At 37.1% G+C, this 26,955-nt stretch overlaps 2 protein-coding genes, 1 long non-coding RNA gene and 1 pseudogene across 6 annotated transcripts; 3 read left to right on the forward strand and 1 right to left on the reverse strand.

The window, feature by feature from the left end:
- Positions 1 to 994: 994 nt before the first annotated feature.
- Positions 995 to 10,620, forward strand: LOC110067231 (GFP-like fluorescent chromoprotein cFP484). Of its 3 annotated transcripts, none has more exons than XM_089288218.1 (6): positions 995 to 1,201; positions 6,939 to 7,132; positions 7,215 to 7,315; positions 8,261 to 8,479; positions 8,871 to 9,080; positions 9,433 to 10,620. In XM_089288218.1, exons 2-6 carry the CDS (start codon positions 7,130 to 7,132, stop codon positions 9,578 to 9,580), a joined length of 681 nt encoding a protein of 226 aa, XP_089144344.1. In that variant the 5' UTR covers positions 995 to 1,201; positions 6,939 to 7,129; the 3' UTR covers positions 9,581 to 10,620. The 3 variants fall into 3 exon arrangements, with proteins under 3 accessions (XP_089144344.1, XP_089144345.1, XP_089144343.1); XM_089288219.1 differs by lacking the exon at positions 995 to 1,201 and adding an exon at positions 2,146 to 4,470; XM_089288217.1 differs by lacking the exon at positions 995 to 1,201 and adding an exon at positions 6,637 to 6,820.
- An 8,472-nt stretch (positions 10,621 to 19,092) lies between these two features.
- LOC149113284 (GFP-like fluorescent chromoprotein cFP484 pseudogene) lies at positions 19,093 to 20,290 on the forward strand (annotated as a pseudogene).
- A 1,707-nt stretch (positions 20,291 to 21,997) lies between these two features.
- Positions 21,998 to 26,657, forward strand: LOC149113285 (GFP-like fluorescent chromoprotein cFP484). 2 transcript variants are annotated; one of them, XM_089288213.1, is made up of 5 exons: positions 21,998 to 22,117; positions 22,183 to 22,307; positions 24,076 to 24,294; positions 24,704 to 24,913; positions 26,182 to 26,657. In XM_089288213.1, exons 1-5 carry the CDS (start codon positions 22,115 to 22,117, stop codon positions 26,321 to 26,323), a joined length of 699 nt encoding a protein of 232 aa, XP_089144339.1. In that variant the 5' UTR covers positions 21,998 to 22,114; the 3' UTR covers positions 26,324 to 26,657. The 2 variants fall into 2 exon arrangements, with proteins under 2 accessions (XP_089144339.1, XP_089144340.1); XM_089288214.1 differs by having other exon boundaries at positions 22,000 to 22,117; positions 22,207 to 22,307.
- Positions 23,144 to 24,082, reverse strand: LOC149113286 (uncharacterized). The gene is made up of 2 exons (XR_016206760.1): positions 23,661 to 24,082; positions 23,144 to 23,288 (listed from the first exon to the last, which is right to left on the reverse strand). It is a non-coding gene; the product is annotated as an uncharacterized LOC149113286 (long non-coding RNA).
- Positions 26,658 to 26,955: the final 298 nt, after the last annotated feature.

Consider the following 26,955-nt stretch of genomic DNA (forward strand, 5'->3'; position numbering starts at 1 on the left):
CCCTCCCCTCCCCCCTCCCTTGGGCCACGCAGACGCTTCGTACGGCTTGTCACGCGTACCCTCTCCACTCACGTCTGCTCAACGGACCGATCATCTCTGTTTGCCGACGGTTTGCCTACGTTTGTGCCGCAAAATGTCTAACATGTATTTAACATTCTCACATACATATGAGTTGCACCAGTAACTACAGACGTACAGCGTATTTTAGACATAATGATGAAATCCACATGGAGGATCAAAATCATGGTCTTGCCTGAACTAAGCCAAGCAATGGGATATACAACACTCAAAACAGGCGACAGACTGGAGCATAAACGGCTAAATCAGAATTATGTGAGGCCAGTTAGAACGGACAAAGGAGGAATAAATTAACCTTTACATCGAGCTCGAGAGACATAAGCTCGATCAAATTGGATGAAGAAACATGAGACCGTCTCTACAGAAACGTATAGCTTTCTCGAAGTAAAGCTACGGCGTCTCCGAAGAAAAACCGGACGAGGATAAATCTAATATCCGTGAAAAGACGCAACATACACTCTCTAATCAAACCGCCGGGCCCAGCGCCACAATATAGAATGCAAGTAAGCAACATGCCTTTTCCCTCGAAAGCAAATATCTTGCGATAGAAATGAGCCTAAACAATGCATAAGCAAAAAAGGCTACCGCCAGCGAATAGAAGTGACCGTCCGTCGAGCAGACGTTCGTGGGGAAGGAACGCGTGACGAGCCCTAAGGGCGTCTGCGTGGGAGGCTACCTTGACCTTGGTGTGTCAATTTTTTTTTTTTTTTTTTTTTTTTTATCACAAGAAAAATTTAATTCTGGATTCCTTGTTTTTTGTAATAAAACAAAAAATCGACGGCCTGTTTTGTTTTTTCAGTTTTAGATCCGATACAGATAACTGCCATATATTATCGATGACAAACCATATTAAGTTACCAATACGCAAAACGCGGACGTGCGGAACTGCTTTCAGGGGCAATATATTAGTTACTATTTTTATATGATCATTTTTTTACATATGTTTATATGTCAACATTCCTTAAACCCCAATGCTGACAATGGACGTTTTTCCTATCTGCTAAGCAGTTTTGTTACTTTATCACTTTTTGTAGTATCAATATCAATAATACTTTTAAGTCTTCTTGTTTTTCTGTTACCTCCTCTCTTTCTTTTCTCTCGTATAAAGCGCCAGAGGAGTTGGGTAAGTGGAACTGCCATTTTTAATTAATATAAACCGAAATTTAATTAGCTGTCGAGGCAACCTTAATTGCTCTGTCTGTACAACTTTGTTCGAAGTAGCCGTCACTGCTCCTTATTTTTTTTATTTATTATTATTTTTTTTAATTCTATGTTTAATATAATTTCCACAGGTGAATATAAGAATTGAACATTCTAACTGGTCGAAAAGCACGGCTTAACTCTATATTTACCGCGCTAGGTGGTGATTAAAAAAATTCCGAGCTTGGTTACTAAACTCGCGGTGTTTGTCATTTCGGGGAGTAAACATATGAGACAGTTGCTAAACGGAATTTCCATTTATTCGAAAGACGTCACTCCAAGTCCTGGATCGATATTTTAAAGGGTGGAGAATTTTCAAAATGGCTTTTGTCACTCTTGGACAAAAAAGTATTTTCAGGAACTCGTATTCACTGCATTCAAGAATCGTAAACACAGTAGTTACGTTGATCCCAAGCAGGTCAGTTTAAGGGACCCAGATTGATTTTTCTTCCAAACTGAAGCTGCTCCTTTTTAGGCCATGACAACTGTGAATGAAGTCAACAAGGATAAAACAAAGGTACCGGAAGAATTTATTTTTCGTAATTTTTTGCTTGTTTGTTTTACTGTCGAACTTGATGTATACATTGATTCACAATCGATGTACATGCAAGCTCATTATTTAAACTACGGCTGCATACGTGTATGCAAACGAACAAATGCGTCTGTGTTTTTATGTTTTATTTCGTTATTTTGTAGTCCTTGATATTCACCTCTGAAAATTATTCTAAAACAACTATTCTCCTCAGCCACAAGAACATTGGTGAATAATTGATATATATCGGAATTGCAAATAATTGTGTTTGAATTAGTTCAACTCCACAAATCTGTCTAGAATATATAATTACGTATTTCTGAATGTATAACACCTACTATTTTACGTAATGGAGGTTTCTAATTAATCAGGCAATTTTCGTTTGAAGCGAAAAAAATGACTGTGCTTTTGATCAACTGATGCTATATATGTTGTAACTCTCACGTGAAACATATTTGATAACGATAAATGAGGCTCAATGGGGCAAACAAACAAAACTAATTGATTATCATTGGCGATCTTATTTCAAGCAATCAGAATAGCTTTATTCGAACAGAATGGTTGACTCTGTTGCTGCGAACTCCGTAACAAGCCGTCACAGCCCTTATTTTTTTTATGAATTTTAATTTTTATTGATTCTGCTGGAAGGTAAAGAAAAAAAAAAGATTAAATATTGTTTTCTAGGATCAGTATTGGTTAGTTGATCATCGCACGACTAGATGTGTCAGTTTACCTTCCTTTTTTTTTTTTTTTTTATCTTTGCATGGCCTATAGTGCTGCACAGCTCTTAACAACCAACGATTTGCACAGGTACATTCATCGAGAACACATGCTTAAATTAAGGGTTTTTTTTTTTTTTTTTTTTTTTAATATACAGTGGATCAAAAACACACTTATACTTAGAACAGTGAAGAGTACCGTTTGCCAAAAAAACTTGTAGGAATCAATGTATTTCGGCTATTATTTCAACTCATCCTTCACTTTACTTCACTTTATTGAAGTAGTAATTCATTTTAGTAACCACATCTAGGAACGTTCATAATTAGTATGATTAATAACAAACCCAGCAGGGAGAACTGATCTAATCAGCCATTAAGCCAAAGCGGACGGGCTCATATCATGCCATTTTTTAATTATGATATTTTTAATTACGTTCGTGATCTTCTCACTCCTTACACTCCGTCTCGTCAGCTACGTTCATCTTCTAAAGAACTTCTTTCCATTCCGCACTTCAATTTGAAAACATATGGCGCAAGATCTTTCTCTGTAGCAGCTCCTACACTTTGGAACACTCTTCCGTCTGACATCAAGAACAGCTCCTCAGTGTCCCTTTTTAAACATAGACTAAAAACGTTCCTTTTTAAGAAAGCATTTTTATAACTTTTTAGCGACATTTTTTTATTTTTACTTTATTTGTCTTAAGTGTTTTTAATATTTCTAACTGTAAAGCGCTTTTGAACTTTTAGGATATTGGCGCTATATAAATATTTTATTATTATTATTATTATTATTATTAATTATGATTTATCGATTTTGGCATCCAAAGCTAACAATAAACGGTATTTATATCTGCAGGAAATATATCATTTTGATACTTAGATGAATTTATGGATATCATTTCAAATTCATTAACTTTCCTCTTTTGCAGTACTGTACTTCTGTTACTTTGTTTTTTCTTTATTTCTTTTTTTTTCTGTCAATTTAATCAATTCATGGCTGCTGCATGGACAAAACTTAATCCCGAGTAACGCATAAAGATCTGCACATGAATCACTGTGCACAGTTATCACCCTGTTCCTCTTATCAATGATTTCTATTTACTAATTTTATATAACCAGTCTCTTGCCGTATAACTACGTACCGCCATATGGATCATAATATTCTAGGGCGTTACGCAGTTTTAGATCGCATTGGCCTCACTAGTTTTTGATTACCGCGGATTGATTGAGTGTAACAAATCATAATCTGAGAGTAGCTTACAGTACGGCTACCTCTGTTATTTCATACCTATGATACATTTAACATCCAACAGCTAATTAAAATATAAATTAAGCGTTTGAAGTACTTAAGTTGCGGGCTTTTTGCATTCGTTTGTCACACAGTACATCGTGATTCGTTAATTTAAGAGGTTAAACTCTTAGTACCCTTGCAATAAACTAAATCGCAAAAGAAGGGTCCTAAAAGAAAAGTAAAATTGAGTTGAAGAACCGAAAAACAAATCGCTCCACTTTGCAACAACAGGCAAAGGACATTAATTCGAGAGGCAAATGAAATTGAATTAAGAATTGAAGTGGGCACGTTAGATAATAAAAGAAGTTTGAGAGAGAAAACTGAGAAAAACTAGGCTTGCGCTACAGTGAAACAGACTGACCTATGAGCTTGGTGCGGAACGGTCAAATTTCATTCTCTCAGTGCAGCTATCTACCGTCACATTATGATAGTCACATATAGCGTCAAAAGGCAGTCCTTCCCATGTTAACTCAAATACACATGCACAAACAAACAATTTATTAAAGCTGCCACGACGCCTGATAAAATAATTACAAACCACTTTGCAAAAATCATTTATATTAAAGCCATCCTTAACTTTCTGGCTTTTACATGACAGACAAAAAAAAAAAAAAGAAAAAAGAAGTAACAGAAGAAGAGGACTTCAGAAGGTAGAGGAAAGTTAATGAATTTACAATAATACTCGTAAATGCATCTACGTATCAAAACTGATATATTTCCTGCAAATAAAAATAGCGTTTATTGTTTGCTTCAGATGTCAAAATATAAATCATAATGAAAAATGATACAAAAATGGTATGATATAAGCCCGCCCGCTTTGGCTTAATAGCTGATTAGATCAGTTCTCCCCGCTGGGTTTGTTATTAAATGAACATTTCTAGATTTCGTTATTACAATGAGTTGAAACAATAACCGAAATACTTTGAAATACTTTTCGCTATAAGTTATTAACTAGCTTAGATTATTAAATATGAAATTATCTTGTTTCCTGTAGGGGCGTCACTAGAAATATTTCTGGAATGTTAATATGCTCGGTGCAAGAGGTTTTGATATGATACTTCCTTGATTTTCTTTTTTTCTAAGTTAATGATACATCTGGATAAAAAAGACTACTAATCTAAGCTAAATGCCCCAATATAAACAAACAAATTTGCGACGCCCTTCCTAGACTTGTAATTATTTTGTATGTTTTTGAGATGATTATAGGTGCAAGCGCAGTTAACGCCTGTCTGCCAATTGTTTGTCCTTAGAATGGTCAGCCTGTTGGGTGTCAATTATCACAAGTATAGTCTTGTAAAGAGAGACCCTTTTCTTAACAACAGTACAGCATTCTTGGAACAACCGTTGTTAAGTGCCAGTCAAACATAGAATCCAAAGCGCAGTCATTTTTGAGGTCTAAACTGAAAAATTACTGATTATTAAAGTACGTCCACTATAATGAAATACTAATTTAACTTGTTACCCCCTCTGGGTTTGTTGGCAATCATTGTTACCTGTACAGGAGCTAAAGTTGAAACAGAAAGATAAATGCCACGTCCTTGGTTCTAGTTCACAAAATGCACTGACTGGGGAAATACATAGATTTTTAGACGTATTAGCTACTTTAAACTAATAATAACTACAATGCTTGTAATGCTTATGTGCAAAACAAATTTTTAGACCAAGTTTGGGTCATACCTGCTCTGCATAGAGCTTGTGAACACTGGTAAGTTTGTCGAGTAACCCTGAGAAAAATTTGAGATAATTTCATTCACTTTTGCCCTTAGAGTAGAAACAATAAAATCCAGAAGGTATTTCTGCAATGTTAATTGAATCGATCCGCGTCCAGGATTTCATTTCTCCTTTTCAAAATGTTTTCGAAGACAACCATGTATTCTGTGTAAAGATAACTCTTATTCCAAACAAGAGGCAAAAATAAAAAGAGAGAGAGAGAAAAAAAAAATTGAAAGAGACTACTCAGACCTTGCGTTGTGGTGTCAGATAATTGCAAATTGACAAGGTGCCAAGAAAAGCGTTATTTTCAAAACGAGCCAGTGGCGTCAGCTTTGGTAATTAATCAGTAAATTTCATAATTGGTGTTTTACAGTTTGAGTGGCAAAGGAAGAGTGCTGACTTAAAAGTGAAATTGAGTTGAAAAAAAAAAAAAAAAAAATGGGCCAATTGTTCAATTTTGTAACAACAGGCAAAGGAACATCAAGACGGTTGGTATGCACTGACAAAACATACTGCCTACCTTTTCTCTTCAAGTAAAAACCCAAGAAAAGTAACCAAGTGATAATTTGATCAAATTGAAATTATGTCTTAATTCTGGCCAATTTTAACGCCGACACAGGCAATTGCCATTTTCTTTATGTGTTCATATTTTAATATTCCTTAAACCGCAATGCTAACAATGAGCGTTCTTCTGTCTGTTGGCCAGTCTTGATATTTGAAAACTTTTGTAGGTATCATTATCAATTTAATAGCGTTTTTCAACTTTTAAGTCTTCTTGTTCTTCTGTTACCCCTTCTTTTTGTTCTCTCTCGTGTTAAAGTCGCAAAAGTGTTAGGTAAGTGAAACAGCCTTCTTTAATCAACAGAAACCGTAATTTAATTAGCTGTTGCGGTAACCTTTCAATTGTTATGTTTGTACAACTGTATTTGAAGTAGCCGTCGCTTTCCATTGAATGTTCCAAAAATAGAAAAAAAAAAAAACTAGTTATGTACTTCCGTGTATATCAATCTAATATTTTGTATGATGGAAGCCTATAACTAATCGGGTAGTTTCTGTTTTAGGCGATAAAATGACTGTTATCGATAAGTGAAATAAACACAATTAATTAAGTTTCCTTTTTTGATTTTATTAATTTGCCCTTAAGAACAAAGTACTCATAAACGATGCATGAATTCAATATTTTGCTTGACAGAGTCCTCTAATTAATCAAGTTTCCCTTTTAGGCGGTAAAATGACTATGCTTTCTATGTCGGTTATATGAAACATGAAAAGCGGTTCAATTGCAAGGTAAACAAACAAAATTAATTAAGTTTTCTTTTTTATCTCGTTTAATTAGACCTTAAAATAGGCTTTAATTGAACAATGATTTAATTTGTGTACTTTTACTTTCCACGTATGGATGCAGGAGACATCTGGTCAGCTTTGTTACAAAGCGTCTCTGGCTTGTGATTGGTTCAAGTAGATTTAGGGCGTGACATTGGGTTTTATAACAGCACCTCTCAGAGCTGAGGTCTCATTCACCCTGGTGATTTGGCAGAAAGCAGATCGAGCACAACAAGAGCTGTAAGACTGATATCTTACGTTACGTCTACCATCATGGTAAGTGTTGCACAGGAGAAAAGGTTGTACTTCAATTTCACAAATTCACAGATCTGCAATTAATCCCAATTTCATTCCACAGAGTGTGATTAAACCAGAAATGAAGATCAAGCTGCGTATGGAAGGCACTGTAAACGGGCATTCGTTTGTTATTGAAGGATTGGGAGACGGCAAGCCTTTCGAGTAAGTAAAAGCTTAAAGATGTTTAATCATTGTGGTCAGTTGTACGGCCGTCTCCTTTCGAGCAGTGCTTAGTTTAGTTAGACTGGAGAATTCGACTAAGCCGTATTTCTTTCGGGATATTGCCTCAGATGCAGGCTCTATCTTTCTTCCCTTAGAGTTTGCGACCATTAAGGTGACGAAGAACATAGCGAGAAAATCTACATTGAGACTTACAATTCTTATTTGTTATCCTTACATTGAAATCGATACCTAAAATGTACTCAGCTTCGCTCTATGTTAAAATAATTGCAGGGCTAAGGATTGATTTTCTTCTGTTTAATATGCCAATTCCGGCGTAAACTCTATTTGCCATACATTTGTAAGCCAAGCAAATTACTGGCCGGGGCTATACCAGACTGTTAAGTGCCAAGTTATAAAAACCTCTTTATTTCTAGTTAACCAAGCGATTCCTACCTTTATTTCTCTACCTTATTTCTCTTGGTTTCTCTTTTCTTTTCCATTACAAAAGAGTGTATCCTGCCACATTAAGAGTCGTCGAGTCGTCATTAGTGTCAAAGAAAGCACAGAAAAAGTGCGCACCATTTCAAAGAGCGAGCAATTCAGTAACTCGGTCAATCGGAACGTACTGTACTGTTTCATGGTGCGCGTAAAACAAAGCTACCAAGAAAACAACAATCATACGGTTCTGAATGTTTGACGTCAGACTCTCAATGTCGAAAGCAAATATTTTCTTGATTAATTTGGGCTTTATAAAGTAACAGAATGAATGCTGTTGCACTAAGAGAACGAACTTAGCTGAAAATTTCAGAACTGTTCTTTACACTAATCAGCTTAAGTACATCTCTGTCTTCGTATTTTTCTCAGGACTCCGTGACTGAACAAAACTAATGCATTGCATATGAACAGACTTTACCTTACCCTTGGTTTCCTGTTTTTGTGTTTTAGGGGAAAACAGAGTATGGACCTTAAAGTCAAAGAAGGCGGACCTCTCCCTTTTGCCTACGATATCTTGACAACAGCATTCCATTACGGCAACAGGGTATTTGCTGAATACCCAGACCATATAACAGACTATTTCAAGCAGTCGTTTCCTAAGGGGTATTCTTGGGAACGAAGCCTGACGTTCGAAGACGGGGGAGTTTGCATCGCCAGAAACGAAATAAAGTAAGTAAAATGTAAAGCTGATCTGCTCTGTGCATGGAAAAAAGTAGCATTGTGTTCCAGATTGATAAAATTTGTTCAGTTCCAAACCCATTAGTGTCTTTTCGCCTTCTTGTTTTGATGATCCTGGAAATTGTCATCATGAAATATTTTGAACTAGAATTTTAAATATCTTTTAATTCTTAAGTGTCAGTGTTTATATCAATAAGGACCAAAATAACAAAAATTGCTTCTGGTATCATTGCCGTGCCCCTTGTACAAGGGCACTTATATCTTAATGAACGAGTTTCTATTAAACTACATTGCAAACCATGCCTTTATTTAAATCCTTTTCTTGTATCTTTGCTTACGTATCTTTGGTAAAGCTGAGTATGTGTCACTTCTCTTTGATCAGAATGGAAGGCGACACTTTCTATAATAATGTTCGATTTGATGGTGTCAACTTTCCCCCCAATGGTCCAGTTATGCAGAAGAGGACGGTGAAATGGGAGCCATCCACTGAGAAAATGTATGTGCGTGATGGAGTGCTGACGGGTGATATTACCATGGCTCTGTTGCTCAAAGGAGATGTCCATTACCGATGTGACTTCAGAACTACTTACAAGTAAGCTTTCCTCAAGACATAGACAATTCTTGGTGGATAATGTAAGAACAGAATCAGTAACCTAAGCTCTGCCTTCTTGATTATGGATGTCCCTTGTGGAGATTGCGGTTGAAGACGGACAAATTTAGCTGGATCGCAAAGTTTAAAACTACCCATTGTGTATGTACCCATCACATAACCTTACCTAAATGTAGGAGAGAAAGATAAAGTCTTTTTCTCATGTTAGTGAAGTTTCGGAAGCAGGTACTGATCAGTGATAGGTGTTTTTAGGAGGAAAATAGTTTAATTGTATCTCTTTTAAGATTACGCACCCAGCCCAGTGTCACTGATCCGGATTGTTTTTCCTTTACAGAGCTAAGGAGAAGGGTGTCAAGGTGCCAGGCTATCACTTTGTAGATCACTGCATTGAAATATTGAGCCATGACAAAGACTACAACAACGTTAAGCTCTATGAACATGCTGTTGCTCATACTGGGTTGCCAGGCAACAAACGACAATAAGACAACAACTTGTTTTTTGGAAACTTAAAATGTGAAACCGTTTCCATAAAGATGAAACAGTACTATCTGATTTTATAGCCTAAGTAATTATTACAATGGAAACAATATCTCTGTAGCTACCCGACTGAGGCATAGGCAGCGTCCATCTGTGCACATTTAAGTATTTTACTTGCTTCTAGTTATGAGTTTTGGGTTTTAGAGAGGAGTGTTTTTGAGGTTTCGTGATCTGCCATTACTGATAATGGAACTGACGCATTTGGCCCCTTCCATTTTGGGACATCGTGGCTCGGTTCTGACACCTATACTTGCGAAAATACTTTCAGCTGATTTTACAATTTCCAGTAAATGCGTTACTTGAAGAACTGTATGGAATAAAGTTCTGATGTATCCTTTAGATATAATCCATCTTTAGTTCAGAATATTTATCTCAATGTGGGCGCTGCTTCTTGTTTACAGTATCATATAGCATAGTTGAGAGCTGATGTCGGGATTTAACTATTTTTTTTTTCATTATTTGATTGAACTTGGGTTTCTCTACGGTAAATGTTTTCTAGCAGCATTTAGTGTTGTTACTTGCCAGTGATAGAATGAATGATTTTAGGATTGAATGAATTTTTAGTGATTGAATGATTTTAGGTGTAAGTTTAACATAAGAGGAAGATATGGTAAGTGACTAAAATAGCGTGATAATCATATGCTAGCAATTTTTTAAGCTTTTAGTTGTTACGGAAAGATAATGAGTGTGTGTGCATCTAATTAAGCGTTGGAAAATACATATAATCAGCAATTGTAAGAAGAGTATTTTGAAAAGGAGGCATACTGTATGTGAATAATAGAGAAGAACTTTCTGAGAAGAGTAATCCAGAGAAGAAAGAAAAAGGTCAAGGATTGAAAAGAGGATATTGAATAAATCTTGTAGTTGAACTTGTTTTGGCTGTTTTACAACAAGGGGTACCTCGCTCGCTGGGCTAGTTCCCCCAAAGGGCGCTCTACATCGGCAGCACCCTCTTGGATGAGAATAAAATTGTTCTCGAAGCCAAGTTTTGTGGAATTTTCTTTCTTACGGTACTGGCTTGTGGAAGAGTGACTTTTACGGTAAATTCAATTAACAATTCAAATGTTAAATAATTCTTCCCTATTCTTCTCACTTTCTGTTTTTATTTAAAACTGTAAAGTACAACATGAATGGTTTAAGACGTAAAACAGACTGAACTAAGTTATTCAGTCAGACAGTCAGTCAGTCAGTCAGTCATCCCAGCCTTCTTTTTTTTTTTTTTAAGTCAGTTCAATTAACCTAGAAATTTTCATTTAGGCGTGATGAAATTTATTGCTTTATTCGAAGTATTTCTGTGAAAACAAAATTGGATTTGGTAGAATTTTCAACTTCTCGTTCCCCATCAAATTCTTACTCAAGTCGTTACGTAACCGAGTAGAATAGAGTCTGCGTCGACACATTCCAGGAACCACTAAGCTGCGCCGTCTCAATTATTCTTTTCTTTGTTTTTTGTTTGTTTGTTTGTTTGTTTTTGTCGGGTCCATCGGAAAGGGACCTTATGCAAAACACGACGGCAAAGGCAACGAGAACGTCACCAAACAAAAGGTTTAATGAGCAGAAGAAGGGTTGTGCACGTGCTTTTTATTTTTTGGTACATTCCTTTGTCGCCCTCTGCAAAGCAACAACATGAAATGACCAATTTTCAATTTTTTTGACAAGGGGACCCACTACGGCTAATTTTGCGAATTTCTATTAGGAACTGAGCGGATTCGTAACATATAACTTGTAAACAGTTTTAATACTGACAAACACACTGAATAGATCTAAGTAAATGCGAAATTCCAAACACACTTTTTTTAAATAGCAGTCGTCCTCGCCGTCGCCGTCCTACATGCGTAAAACTCCTTACTTGTATCACCCATAAATGTGATAAGAACCATAAATGTATTTGAGACGTTCTGGTTTCGAAAAGAAGAGAGGAGGCAGAAATCCAGGCAAACGTTACCTTACAGAGAATAAGTCTGTTTTAATTTTAAATTTCTTTACCAGAAATCGAAAGAAATCGTGCACTCCGTGTCCGTTAGCAAAGATCCTTCAAGCCATTTTAGCGGGAGGTAGTGGATGGCTCCGTTTTGTACCCAGTCAATCACTTAATAGTTCTGGAGGGAGGACAAAACTGCTGGCTTGCAGAAGGGATGGGGGAAGTGGAACTATTTAAAGCAAGATTACTATGCTTTGGACAAAGTTGTAGTCCAGGAATACTTTTTTGAGCCAGGGTAGATATATTTGATATCCCACCAGCACGTGGGCCATACAACACTAAACAAAATACAGAACAAAACCTGGTTTATTACAACGTTAACTCTTCAAATAGCAGCTAATACTAAAAGCAATTGTGTAAATATATTCAGGTTTGTATTAACATCATAACTATTATAGGCGATAGCGAATCAGTAAAACTGTAACATAATGTGGAAAATAGTCCTTAACAGTGTCTAAGGAAACCGAGATACGCCTTCGTTTTGGGTCCGATACCATTTTCATTTCCCTCTTTAAAAGGTGGGTGGCTAGCCACCCAATCCACTCCTGACAAATGTATTCTAAAAGAATGACTAAGTCTTTAAGTGAATCGAACAAATGACTGTAGAAGTGCGAACCGGAAGGGATAATGCTTGTCTGTTTTGGTTTTATTTTCGCTTGAAGCCGGGGCGTCCCAGAATTTTCTCACTTGCCTGTGAAATTACTCTAACAACCTCAAGCTTTTCTAATGTATGAAACTTTATCAACTCCCGGCACTTCAATTAAGCGGACTTAAACATCATCAAGTCCCACCGCCTCAAACGCACTTAGTTTAGACCACTCGAGATTTCGTCTGGTATATAGACTTGATACTCATACTGTAAGTACTTTCTAAATGTTCGCACGGACTACAATGATGGCTTCTCGGTTTTTGGCCTCTGGGCAAAAACGGTGCTGCGGGAAATGAGTCCTCCAAATTGGTGTACAGAAGCCCTGTCCCCCCTGTACGTGTAGTAGCCTGTTCCAGGAAGCGGGCGAGCGAGGAAAAAACGAGAGAGAATAAGGTATCTTCGTTCACTCGTCGACGACTATTCGAAAGCCTGGAACGGGCTACTCTGTGCTGACGAAATAAGGGAATGGCAGGGCTTGTGGCCCCTTGACTCAGAGGTGATAGGCAGTTTATCACATTTATGGTTAAGCCGTATTACATTTATGGCCAAATTTTATTACATTTATGGTTGGTGGATTTATTACATTTGTACTTAAAAGTTATTACATTTATGATCAGTATTACATTTATGGTCAATTTTTATTACATTTATCGTTGGTATTACATCTACGGTTTTTACTATATTTATGGGTGATACACGTACTAACCTCTGTTAACCAAAATGCTATAATTTTTATTCGAAATATCGTTTTCTATGCTTCGTGCCTTTGTGCCACTGCTGGTTAGAAAAAGCTCAGAACAAGGTTATTAAAAGCCATGTACCCGCAATGCTTTTTTGGGAATTGTCCTTGAATATGACTGTGTGTTGTTTTTCTCATGATCAGACACCCATTGATGCAAGAGAGTCCAAGTTGCTATAAATTGAGAAAGAATTGTCGTTTGAATGTCCCCAAGAAGGACAATCATACTTTCTTTGAGCTGCAGCAAGATCACATCATTGAGCAAAACTACAAATTTTATGATTTGGCGTTAATAATTGTTTCATTACGACCTGTAAAAGTTTTATCCTTTTACTTCTTTGTCTGGCTAAGTATTAGCCTTGTATTCTGATAGAGTTTCGAGTCCATTGCGAAATCTGTGTTGAGAAATCTTGAATATCATTCAATTCTCTTTTCTGCATGCTGTTACACGGCTGATAATCGGTCAAGTGTGATGAAATAAAGTGATCAGTATTAGAGCCAAACTCAGTCAAGGATAAAAGCATGAACTAGGGTAAAATCTGACCTCGGTAAGCAAGAAACAGGTGTAGACAAAAAGACGACTAATGCATGGTAATGTTTCGCTATTTTGCAGACATGGAGCAGAGGGTTGGGGGCGGGTACGAGGTGCGATTTGAGTAAACAGCGAGATTAGAGTTTGAAATTAGTCGACGTTAGTGGAGTGAGATATTCTACGCTCTATGGTCAGCCTTCGCCGTGTGCAGTCTGAAAGTTCGTTTTTCTTTTTCTTCGTTATCCACGAATGCTAATACTACTCAATTCCGTATATTTCTCAAAAGCTATCACTTAATGGCATCATTGAAATTTTTGTTATTTGTCAACACTACATTAAATGAGGAAAGCCTAAAGCCCCTAAGGTGGCGCCACTGCCTTAGTCCAGGGTACATGTTCTACTGCTTTGTTTGTTTGTTGTTGCTGTTGTTGTTTGTTGTTGCTGTTGTTGTTGTTGTTATTGTTGTTGTTTTTTGTTATTGTTTTTGTTTTTGTTTTTCACCTGCTGTTTTTTAGGGGTCCGTAATAGTGTAACTTTGCTGACATGGAATAAATGGCACGGTGGCCTGTCTGTCTAACGATACCAATCGAACGGCATTGGCAGAGATTATAATAAATCTCCCAAAATCGTGGCAAAAAAAAGAAAAAAAAAAAATAGCCCCTCTTGCTATATTTTCCGACGTTGCAAATTACACAAACAGGCGCAGGTGGCAGATAGGCTAATTAGCAAAACAAAGAAAGGGTAAATCTTTCAGAATTCCTAAAGAGAGTTAAGACGTGGTCAAACAATGCATGATAGTCCATGATACATGTGGATAGAGGGGGAAAGTTTCTAAGGAAACTATGGTGCTGCGTCGGTGGGGAGTATAACAAGATAATTTATAACAAGATAATGTAAATTGGCCACCGTAAAGAGATTCGAAAGCTGACGATTCGAGCGTTAACACTTCGTCGGAGCGTGGGTACAGTTGATTCTCTCCTAACTATCATCAACTATCATGCGCGTGGGCAGGCGGGAAAACTATCATTGATTATAATGAAGAATTTGAACAAGGACAAAGTGAGTGAAAGCTGATGATAGTGCATGATAGCTGGTGGACAAAATAAAGCGCGTGCTACAACTACAGGTCTCATCAACTTACATGTCCCATTTGATCAGGGCTTTACCAGCAAAATTTCGTGACAAACGCAGAATGGCATAATCTGTAGCCGTGCATAGTGAAAACTGGAATCAATTGCATTGTTCTGCAGAGCAATGAAAATTGGATTGCACTTGTTGTAGTGACTCACTTACTATGAAGAAAATATCGCCGAAGTCACTGATGGACTTCATAATCATGACTGATTCTTGCTTTGAAACGTCCACCATTCCCGTTGTAAGTAGTTCTGAAGTCACATTGTTGATGGCCTCCTCCTTTAAGCAACAGAGCCATGTTAATGTGAAGGTAAATTAATCAACATGACACGAGCGTGGGACAAAGAAAAATTCTAAGTCCCCGACAGGAATCGAACCCATGACCTCCCGAACACCGGGCGGGCGCTCTATCCACTGAGCTACGAGAACTCATGGAGAGCAAGGTCATTTAACTGGGTTCATATATGACAGGTGTCCTACATACTGCTAGGATCAACACTATCGAAGTCATCGTGAGTAGTGATAAGTTAACAAAGACGGTGAATTCTAAGCTCGGTAATGAAATGTGAAGGTAAATTAATCAACATGACACGAGCGTGGGACAAAGAAAAATGTTAACATCACCCTTCAGAACTCCATCACGCACATTTATTTTCTCCGTGGATGGCTCTCATTTCAGCGTATTCTTCTGCATAACTGGACCATTTGGTGGAAAATTTACACCATGTAATTGAATTTGATAGAAAAAGCAGTCGTCTTTGATCATTCTGTTGAAAGAGAGGTAAGACGAACTCAGTGGGCAGACAAATTTTATTATTGTTTTAAATTAAGGGACATTTATACTTTCTATTCATGTAGTTCAGCAGTTTCAAACAGGTGCCACATTTTTAAAACGTGCCTTCAAAGTAGAGCTATTTTCGCGTTTGGTTCAAAACTCGATTTAACGGGTAGAAAATCTTCTTTTAACCGCTGAAGGAACAACATTGAATTATAATTGCAACATGGCTAAACAAACTGCTATGATATATCTATAGTTGCAAAAGAGAATTGGAACTTTTGAGCGAATATATTTTTTTTTTAGAGCGCAATATGTGCTATTTTTCCAGTTTCGGCGGGCATGAAACTTGTGTCGAGCGGACCGAACTCCAATCAGTCCTAGGAAACTTCAATTGGAATTTTTAATGAAATAAAACTCATTTTAGGGGTTGACTAGGTAAGGGCTTTGAAATCCCAGCTTATGAGAAAAATCAAATTTTCGAAGTAAAATCAATGGTCGGTTCTTACAGAGACAGCCTCGTAAATTGTCTGTTTTATTTTAAGTTTTTCGCTGAGAACAAAATCGGTTTTAAATGAATCTTTGACTGATTCAGTTCGTTGCGTGACCGAGTTAAGGAAAGAGTCTGGGTTCAGGAAACACTGAAGCCACTAAACTGTGGCATCTCAATTATTCAATCATTTATAAAGTGATTAGGTAACAGAACTACTTAACAGAAATGAAGAGAGAACGCGCACTGGTAGCACTGGGGTTTAAGGAATGTTAACTTAGGAACATATATATAAAAAAAAAATGATATTATCAAAATAGCTACTGATATATTCAGTTCCGGACGTTCGCGTTTTGCGTATTGGTAACTTAATGGCTTTGTCATGGATCATGAATGACAAATATCTGTGTCGGATCTAAAACTGGAAAAACAAAAGAGACCGGCGATTTTTGTTCTCATTACAAGGAAAAAGAAATCAAATTAGATAAAAATGATCTGGATGATTAGCCTAACAAGACACGTTGTTATAGTGAGACTGGTAGAACTTAATTAATTAAGGCGCAATGTACTGTTTACCTCGGTTAAACAACTTTGATTATTGAACACACCGGGTGGTATCATTGATTGAATAATACCCTTTTCTACTTTTAAGGTCTTCTTGTTCTTCTGTCACCTTTTTTGGTTTGTTTCTTACTGTCTTTCTCTGTCTGTGAAACCGACATTTGGTGGCATTGCTTCCTTGCACATCGAAATTTAATCATATGTCGCAGTAACCTTGAATTGTTTTGCTTGTACAACTATCTAGCCGTCGCTCTCACTTAAGCTTAAAAAAACAAAAACAAAACAAAACAAAACAAAACAAAACAAAACAAAAAAATCATATCAGATTGACGCTAAGGAAATGAAGTTTAAGGTAATATAAATATATAAAATAAATAACTCATTGGCCTGCTTCTCAGCTTATTGAATTTAACACGAAGATAAGTGCACGCGAAAAATTATTTAGTGCATTTTATTTTTCTTTGATGGCCATCATGTCAGCTTTTTAACAAAGTTTGTTTGGATTGCGATTGGTTCACGGCAGAATTCCATTGGGGCATTCAGGGTTAGAGCAGCACCTCTCAGAGTTGAGGTCCCATTCAACCTGGTGATTTGGCAGAGAGCAGATCAAGAACAACAAGAGTTTTATAAGGCAGATATCTTACTTTACGTCTACCATCATGGTAAGTGAAAGTGAAGAATGATCATCGCAGTTAATTTTCCAATTTAAGCAATTGGAAAGAAGAAGCCTGAAAAAAATCAGGGCTTCAACGGGATTCGAACCCGTGACCTCCGCGATACCGGTGCGATGCTCTACCAACTGAGCTATGAAGCCACACATTGGGAGCGAGGAAGATATAAACTCAAATAATTGACCTCGCTCCCAATGTGTGGCTTCATAGCTCAGTTGGTAGAGCATCGCACCGGTATCGCGGAGGTCACGGGTTCGAATCCCGTTGAAGCCCTGATTTTTTTTTTTCAGGCTTCTTCTTTCCAATTGCTTAAATTGGAAAATTAACTGCGATGATCATTCTTCACTTTCATCTACAACCGCAGTTCATATATGAATTATTTCATATAAACTTCACATCATTTCACTCCTCACGGGAAGATATGAACTCAATTAATTGACCTCGCTCCCAATGTGTGGCTTCATAGCTCAGTTGGTAGAGCATCGCACCGGTATCGCGGAGGTCACGGGTTCGAATCCCGTTGAAGCCCTGATTTCTTTTTTTCAGGCTTCTTCTTTCCAATTGCTTAAATTGGAAAATTAACTGCGATGATCATTCTTCACTTTCATCTACAACCGCAGTTCATATATGAATTATTTCATATAAACTTCACATCATTTCACTCCTCACGGGAAGATATGAACTCAATTAATTGACCTCGCTCCCAATGTGTGGCTTCATAGCTCAGTTGGTAGAGCATCGCACCGGTATCGCGGAGGTCACGGGTTCGAATCCCGTTGAAGCCCTGATTTCTTTTTTTCAGGCTTCTTCTTTCCAATTGCTTAAATTGGAAAATTAACTGCGATGATCATTCTTCACTTTCATCTACAACCGCAGTTCATATATGAATTATTTCATATAAACTTCACATCATTTCACTCCTCACGGGAAGATATGAACTCAATTAATTGACCTCGCTCCCAATGTGTGGCTTCATAGCTCAGTTGGTAGAGCATCGCACCGGTATCGCGGAGGTCACGGGTTCGAATCCCGTTGAAGCCCTGATTTTTTTTTTTTTTCAGGCTTCTTCTTTCCAATTGCTTAAATTGGAAAATTAACTGCGATGATCATTCTTCACTTTCATCTACAACCGCAGTTCATATATGAATTATTTCATATAAACTTCACATCATCATGGTAAGTGTTGCACAGTAGAAAATTGTTTTGCTTCAGATTCACAGATTCATAGATTAATATTTTCTGGTCATTACTTCCAACAGTGCTTATAGTTAAAGGAAATCATAGCGAGATCAAGACTTCTCACTCATTAATTTTTGATCCTGCTGCAGTAAGAGGTCGATGTATTGTCATTTTTGTAAAATTAGTACTGAAAAACTGTGCAGAATTTAAAATACCGCGCAACTCCTTAACTCAGACGGAGAACTTACTGTAATGTTCATATTTCTGGATGTTTGAGGTAGGACGCTCAATGTCGAAATCAACTATTCACTTGCGAAATTGCGGCTAAATTTAGTGGCAGAATGTTGCCGCATTAACAAAATGTTAAAACTGTTCTTCATGCGAGGAAAATAACTTTATTCTACCAGGGTAGCCCATTCAGCAATGAGGCTCGGTATCCATAGGGGCCCTGAGATAAAGCAAAGTAGATTTCTGCCGTAATTACTTCTCGGGACTTTGTGACAAAGAAAAAAAGAGTTTTGCATTGCATGAACAGTTGGTTTTGTTACGTCTTTGGTTTCTTGTTTGTGTTTTAGGGGAAAACAGACTATGGACTTGACAGTCGTAAACGGCGGACCTCTGCCTTTCGCTTTCGACATCTTGACAACAGTATTCGATTACGGCAACAGGGTATTCACCAAATACCCAGGAGATATAGCAGACTATTTCAAGAAGTCGGTTCCTGAGGGTATTCTTGGGAACGAAGCATGACTTACGAAGACGAGGGTATTTGCATCACCACAAACGACATAACGTAAGTAAGATGTAAAGATGATGCGCCCTAGGGAAAAACATAGTTCTAATCAAATCACTTAAATTTGAGCCTCTCTTAACCATTAATTATCATTTGGTTGGAGTTTATTCATAAATCTATTGGTGCAGCTTTACCATTGTTACTCCCTTCTTTTTTATTGTAAGTGTTACGTTATCATGATATATTTTGAATCAGTTTAACGACTTTTCCTAAAGTGGTTCTCTCAGTAAAACTACAAGGAAGGGAATAAAACAAAAAGGCTATATTATTATTATCCTTCTGTGTGGATGCTCTTATATATCCTAATGTACAAGTCTATTTTAAATTATATAGCCAATCATGTTTAAAAAAAAAACATCGTTGTTTTTCTTTGCATGGTAACACTGACTATGTTTTATTTCTTTTTTTTTTTTTTATCAGAATGAGGAAAGACGTCGACAACCGTGAGCGTTTTTTCTATGAAATTCGATTTGATGGGGTGAACTTTCCTGCCAATAGCCCAGTTATGCAGAAGAAGACCGTGAAATGGGAGCCATCCACTGAGAAAATGTATGTGCGTGATGGAGTGCTGAAGTGTGATGTTAACACGGCTCTGTTGCTTGAAGGAGGTGGCCATTACCGTTGTGACTTCAAAACTACTTGCTACTATTACTACTTACTACTATTTGATATATTTTACGAAATCTTTTCAAAAACAAAAACAAAAAGAAAAGATTAATTTTTAGTAGTAAATGTTTGGGTGGAATCCATTACCTGAGCTCCGACTGCTCGTATATGGATACTGAACATGAACCAAAACTATATGCATCTCAAGGCAACACCCAATTATTTTCCCACCAATCAATATTACCTCGGCTGAGGTATTGTAATATTTTGTTAGTCAACTTCAGAAGCTTGCAGCCATCAGTAATTGAAGCTTTTACTCATGTAACAGTATTGCAATGTTGCAATTATATGCTGATGCACCCAATAAAGTGTCACTAACTCGAGTTCGATTACTCCATTGCAGAGCTAAAAAGACTGTCCGGTTGCCAGAGTATCACTTTGTTGACCACCGCTTTGAGATCTTGAACCACGACAGAGATTACAACGACGTTAAGCTGCATGAGCATGCCGATGCTCATTCTGGGCTGCCAAGGCAGGCCAAGTAAAGGCTTTACAAAAAGCCAAGACGACAACAACTGAAAAAGAAAAGTTTTAGTTGTAGTTTTTTTTGTTTTGTTTTGTTTTGTTTTGTGTTGTTTTGTTTTTGCTGTTTGTTTTACTTTGACAGGAATTTACTCGAATTAGTATTTGATACTTTGATTTAAAGATTGGTGTCGGGAATATTAAGACTAGCTCTAGAGTTAAGTTTGTTAAAAAGCAAGGTTTCCTTTTTTCTCCGGATTTCAGCATACAGATAGACTTTATCAACTCAGTTGTAGACAAATGCAAGTTAGAAAACTGAAGTGAGAATAAACTTGTTGTCGAGTCCAGATTTTGTGGAGTTTTCTTATCGTGGAGTACTGGCTTTTGGAAGAGTCTGCGGTAAATAAAATAAACAATTCAATAGTTTTCCTTCCCTCGCTTTCACTGTTTTATTTCTTGTTGTTATTTGTTTAAAACGGTAAAGGACCACAAGAATGACGAAAGATTTTAAAACGGAAATCAGTCATTCACTCACTCACGCGTTCACTCCTGCCTCCTTTTTTTTTTTTTTTAAGTGAACTTACATGTAACCTCCTCTTATTTGGGCTGATTAAATTTTCTGTATTAATGTAAGTATTCCGCTGAGAACAAAATCGGTTTTCGATGAATCTTTGACTTATTCAGCTCGTTGCGAGACCGAGTAAAGGAAAGAGTCTGGGTCCAGGACACACAGAAGCCACTGAACTGTGGCATCTCAGTTATTCAATCATTTATAAAGTGATTAGGTAACAAAGCTACTTAACAAAAAGAAAGAAAGAACGGCCACTGCTAGCACTGGAGTTTACGGAATGTTAAGATATGAACATATACATAAAAAAATGATATTATCAAAATAGCAACTGATATATTCAGTTCCGGACGTTCGTGTTTTGCGTATTGGTAACTTAATGGCTTTTTTATTGATCGTGAATGGCAATTATCTGTATCGGATATGAAGCTGGAAGAGGGCGGCGATTTTTGTTCTCATTACAAGGAAAACGAAATCAAATTAAATAAAAATGTTCTGGATGGTTCGCCGAACAAGAAACTTCGTTACAGTGAGACTGGTAGAACTTAATTAATTAAGGCGCAATGTACTGTTTATCTCAGTTAAACAACTTTGATTATTGAACACACCGGGTGGTATCATTGATTGAATAATACCCTTTTCTACTTTTAAGGTCTTCTTGTTCTTCTGTCACCTTTTTTGGTTTGTTTCTTACCCCCCCCCCCCCCCCCTCTCTCTCTCTCTCTCTCTCTTTGTGTGAAACCGCGACGTTTGGTGGCATTGCTTCCTTGAAAACCGAAATTTAATCATATATCGCAGTAACCTTGAATCGTTTTGCTCGTAAAACTATCTAGCCGTCGCTGTCACTTAAGCTTGAAGAAACAAAAAAACAAAACAAAACAAAACAAAACAAAATGAAACAAAACAAAAAAAATATGAGATTGACGCTAACGAAGTGCAGTTTAAGGTTAAAAAAAAAAAAAAAAAAAAAAAAGAAAAAAAAAAAATTAAACAAATAACTCATTGTCCTGCTTCTGAACTTATTGAATTTAACATGAAGATGAGTACACGGGATCAATTATTTAGTGCATTTTATTTTTCTTTGATGGACATCATGTCAGCTTTTTAACAAAGTTTGTTTGGATTGCGATTGGTCTACGGCAGAATTCCGTTGGGGCATTCAGGTTTAGAACAGCACCTCTCAGAGTTGAGGTCCCATTTAACCTGGTGATTTGGCAGAGAGCAGATCAAGAACAACAAGAGTTTTATAAGGCAGATATCTTACTTTACATCTACCATCATGGTAAGTGTTACACAGTAGAACATTGTTTTGCTTCAGATTCACAGATTTATAGATTAATATTTCAGATGCACCACAATTTAATCCACCAGAGTGTGATTAAACCAGACATGAAGATCAAGCTGTGTATGCAAGGCGCTGTAAACGGGCACAAGTTTGTGATTGAAGGAGAAGGAGATGGCCAGCCTTTCGAGTAAGTAAAAGTTTAAAACTGTTCAACCATTGTGGTCATTGCTTCCAACAGTGCTTATAGTTTAAGGACATCATAGCGAGATCAAGACTTTTAAACATTTTTATTTTTCTTGCCAAGAAATTTGTAACCAATATTTACACGAGAATTGTAGAGCTATAAGTTTTCTTTTCTTCTGTTCAATACATGTATGTCAATTCGTAGGCTCTATTTGCCAAGTTAGTATTTCTAAGCCAGGCAAAATTTACCTCAAAACCAATGTTTTTATTCAATTTAGTGGGTGTTATATCAGATTGATGAAAACATCCTCTACATGCGGTTTTTGCCTTGTTTCTTAAGTACATTCTTTATTTTTTATTACATTATCTTTTATTTGTCACTCATATATTTTTAATCCTGTTGCAATAAAAGGTGGATGTATTAACATTTTTGTAAACTTAGTACTGAAAAAGTGTGCAGCCTTTAAAATACCGAGCAACTCATTAACTCAGACGGAGAACTTAGAACTGTAATGTTTACATTTCTGGGTGTTGGTAAGACTCCCAACGTCGAAATCAACTATTCACTTGCTAAATTGCGGCTAAATTTAGTAGCAGAATATTGGCACATTAACAGAATGTCAAAACAGTTCTTCATACACGCTAAGTAACTTTATTTTACCAGGGTAGCCTATTCAGCAACGTGGCTGGTATCCATAGGGGCCCTGGGATAAAGCCAAGTAGATTTCTGCCATAATTACTGTGAATTACAAGGACAGAATATAGCAGGCCAAAAATCCAAGTAATCACATGCGTAGAGCAGTGCGTAGTGTTAAAACGAACTCGACAAGAACTTCTGACTACGATGTAAACAGAGTTTAATTGACAGAGATCAATGTTCCATACAAACTCAAATGAAACGAATCACGTGCCAAGACGACGGTAGAATTAAACCACGTGCTGTAAGCTTAGCCGTAAGTCGATGTAAACCGTATGCCGGTTCGAACTGAAATACAATAACGAAAATAGAAGCTAACGTAACTAACATACCGAAGTATAAAGATAAAAATAACACAAATGAAGAAACTATTGCTAGCATTCTCAATAACGTCCGTAACATGGAAGTGTAACATAATCGGCACTTATACTGATCGTATGGAAGGCTGGAAAACGATTAATAGGCTACACGGTGTGTAACTTGGACGGTGCCTTTATGGCAAAATAACCCTATATTGGAGATATGGACCTAATCAAGCGCGATTCCGAGCATACAGAACTAACTAACCGATTTAGTGACGATAAAAGGAAACTCAACCGAAACAAATAACAATAGAAAACCTAAGAACTAACCCTAAAGAACAAGGAATAGATTACTCACTTTGGTTTGCACACGCACTGAACTTGACTTGATAGAATAGACGAGTAACAGTGTATAGAGAAACTATGGCCCAATGCCGAGTAGAAGTTGACGCAGTGAAATCTGCACTTGAACTGACCTAACCGAGGAAAACCTCGTGGATATATCTAACCGGAGAACACGTACGCAAAACCTAGCGGTTATGACTATTTCCCTAACGGACATAGCAGCTGAAGGCTGGTCAACCACAGTAGATTAAGTAAGTAAGTAAGGCCTTGTTTGAAAGTGACAATTACTTGATGACATCTACGGTAAAGTAAGTTCCTGCGACAAAAAATGAATTAACATCACGTTTTAAAACCAACAATTACCTCTGGGGATTTTGTGACAAAGAAAAAAAGAGTTTTGCGTCTTTGGTCTCTTGTTTGTGTTTTAGGGGAAAACAGACTATGGACTTGACAGTCGTAGACGGCGGACCTCTGCCTTTCGCTTTCGACATCCTGACAACAGTATTCGATTACGGCAACAGGGTATTCGCCAAATACCCAGATAATATAGTAGACTACTTCAAGCAGTCATTTCCTGGGGGGTATTCTTGGGAACGAAGCATGACTTACGAAGACGGGGGTGTTTGCATCGCCACAAACGACATAACGTAAGCAAGATGTAAAGATAATGCGTCCTAGGGATAAAGGTAGTTATAATCAAATCACTTTGATTTGAACCTTTCTTAACCTGTCCAATAATTATCATTTGGTTGGAGTTTATCCATAGATCTATTGGCACAGCTTTAACATGTGGTTATTCCCTTCCTTTTACTGTAAGTGTTATCAAGAAATATTTTAAATTAGATGAAGGACTTTTTCTTAAGTGGCTCTCTCAGTAAAACCATAATGACGGGAATAAAGCAAAAAGCTTATATTATTATTATCCTTCAGTGTGGACTCTCTTATTTATTCTAATGTACAAGTCTATCTCAAATTATATAGCCAACCATGTTTAAAAAATATCGTTGTTTTTCTTTGCATGGTAACACTGACTATGTCTCACTCATTTTTTAACAGCCTGGTTGGCGACTGTTTCCACTATGAGATTCGATTTGATGGTGTGAACTTTCCTGCCAATAGCCCAGTTATGCAGAAGAAGACCGTGAAATGGGAGCCATCCACTGAGAAAATGTATGTGCGTGATGGAGTGCTGAAGGGTGATGTTAACATGGCTCTGTTGCTTGAAGGAGGTGGCCATTACCGATGTGACTTTAAAACTACTTACAAGTAAGTTTGCTGTGTGTTGAAGTGATTTGATATATTTTACGAAATCCCCTTAAAAAAAAAAAAAAAGATTAATTTTTAGTAGTAACTGTTAGGGTGGAATCAATTACCTAAGCTCCGAGTGTTCGTATATGCCGGATAATGAACATGAACCAAAAAATATTCATCTTAAGAACGGTGCCTACTTTTGTTGGTGCGCACACGTTCTGCTCATTACGCAAGCCATGGTTTAGCTCCACGCGCGCGCTGGGGTTGACATTGACGCAATCAACTACGCTATCACGTACACGACAAAATGAAAGCAAAATTTTCCTACTGTGACCAAATCAAGTTTAATGAACCTGTACTTAAACCAGGAACACCAGAATAGCAGCATATCGCTAACCACTTACTGTTTACGTCTTCCAGCTGAAAACCTAACTGTTATCTGTCGAAAATTATACTGGAATCCAACTGTAAACATGTACCTGCAGATGGCGTAGTGCGCGCGCAAGACAAGTGCGAGATACGCAGATGTCTTACTTACTGGGAAGGTGACAGGAAAAAATGTAACGGGCACCGTAAAAGTTTTCGAAAAAAGATCAATAACCTTAAAAAACGCGTGGTTACCGCTACATTTTATATTATCGAATGGAAGTAGCAAGTCTATTCAACACGTAATTAGTTTCTGGTTGTGAGCAAAAGGTTTTTAGAGTGCATTTTAGCTGAACCAGAGGAAGGCTGTCAGATACGCTAAAAGCGCTTTTGCAACAATTTTGTTATTAAAAACATATCAAAAAATGTTTTTTATTACCATTTGCCATGTAGTTTAAAGATCTTTTAAAATGTGTTTGCTTTTCTGTATGTAAAGGCGAATTCTGTGGAAATCTGTGAAGAAATATCCTTTCCTTTTTTTTCAGGAAAATGCTGATATCAGCATTTTTGTTGAGATTCAAGGCTAATTATCTCGAAAAAATGGGTGGCTACCCCCATTTTTCTTTGTAGATTCTAATAGCCCTTGCAAAGATCTACTTTTTCCGCGTGGTTCTAACCTGGTGCAAAAACCTTTGCAATTAGTAGGCACCGTCCTTAAGGCAAGACCTAATTATTTACCCATGGCAATCAATATTTCCTCGGCTGAGATATTACAAGTCATAGTAATTTTTTTTTTAGTCGACTTCGGAAGCTTGCAGCCATCAGTTTTCACTCATGTAGTAGTATTGAAATGTTAAAATATATGCTGATGCACCCAACCCAGTGTCACTGATTCGAGTTCGCTTGCTCTATTGCAGAGCTAAGAAGGCTGTCCGGTTGCCAGAGTATCACTTTGTGGACCACCGCATTGAGATCTTGAATCACGACAGAGATTACAACGACGTTAAGCTGCATGAGCATGCCGAAGCTCATTCTGGGCTGCCGAAGCAGGCCAAGTAAAGGCTTAACGAAAAGTCAAGACGACAACAACTGAAAAAAGAATACTTTTAGTTTTAGTCTTTGTTTTTGTTTTTTGCTTTTGCTGATTTTCTTTGTTTTCCGGTGAAAGGAATTTACTCGAATTAGTATTTGATACTTTGATTTATAGATTGGTGTCGGAAATTGTTAGACTAACTTTAGAATGAAGTTTGTTAAAAAAAACAAGATTTCAATTGTTTTTTTTTTGTTTTTTGTTTTTTGCGGGATTGCAGTATACAGATAGACTTTTTCAACTCTGTTGTAGATGCATGCAAGTTAGAGAACGGAAGTGAAAATAAACTTGTTGTCGAGTACAGATTTTGTGGAGTTTTCTTATCATAAAGTACTGGCTTTTGGAAGAGTCTGTGGCAAATGCAATAATCAATTCAATATTTTTTTTACTGTTGTTGTTCTTGTTGTTTGTTTGTTTAAAACGGTAAAGTACCACAGGAATGATGGAAGATTTTAAAACGGAAATCAGTCACTCACTCACTCCTGCCCTCCTTTTTTTTTTTTAAATAAACTTACATGTAACCTCCCCTTATTTGAGCTGATTAAATTGTCAGTTTTATTTTAAGTATTTCGCTGAGAACAGAATCGGTTTTCGATGAATC

Source organism: Orbicella faveolata, unplaced genomic scaffold (assembly GCF_042242905.1).
Source record: "Orbicella faveolata isolate gen_17 unplaced genomic scaffold, um_ofav_v1 contig_15, whole genome shotgun sequence".
Lineage (NCBI taxonomy): Eukaryota > Metazoa > Cnidaria > Anthozoa > Scleractinia > Merulinidae > Orbicella > Orbicella faveolata.

What these genes read in the sequence shown, in the direction of transcription:
- LOC149113285 (XM_089288213.1), top strand. An exon ending in ATCGCCACAAACGACATAAC is followed by an intron (nt 24,295 to 24,703) that starts GTAAGCAAGATG and finishes ATTTTTTAACAG; the next exon opens with CCTGGTTGGCGACTGTTTCC. An exon ending in GACTTTAAAACTACTTACAA is followed by an intron (nt 24,914 to 26,181) that starts GTAAGTTTGCTG and finishes GCTCTATTGCAG; the next exon opens with AGCTAAGAAGGCTGTCCGGT.
- LOC110067231 (XM_089288218.1), top strand. An exon ending in ATCGCCAGAAACGAAATAAA is followed by an intron (nt 8,480 to 8,870) that starts GTAAGTAAAATG and finishes CTCTTTGATCAG; the next exon opens with AATGGAAGGCGACACTTTCT. An exon ending in GACTTCAGAACTACTTACAA is followed by an intron (nt 9,081 to 9,432) that starts GTAAGCTTTCCT and finishes TTTCCTTTACAG; the next exon opens with AGCTAAGGAGAAGGGTGTCA.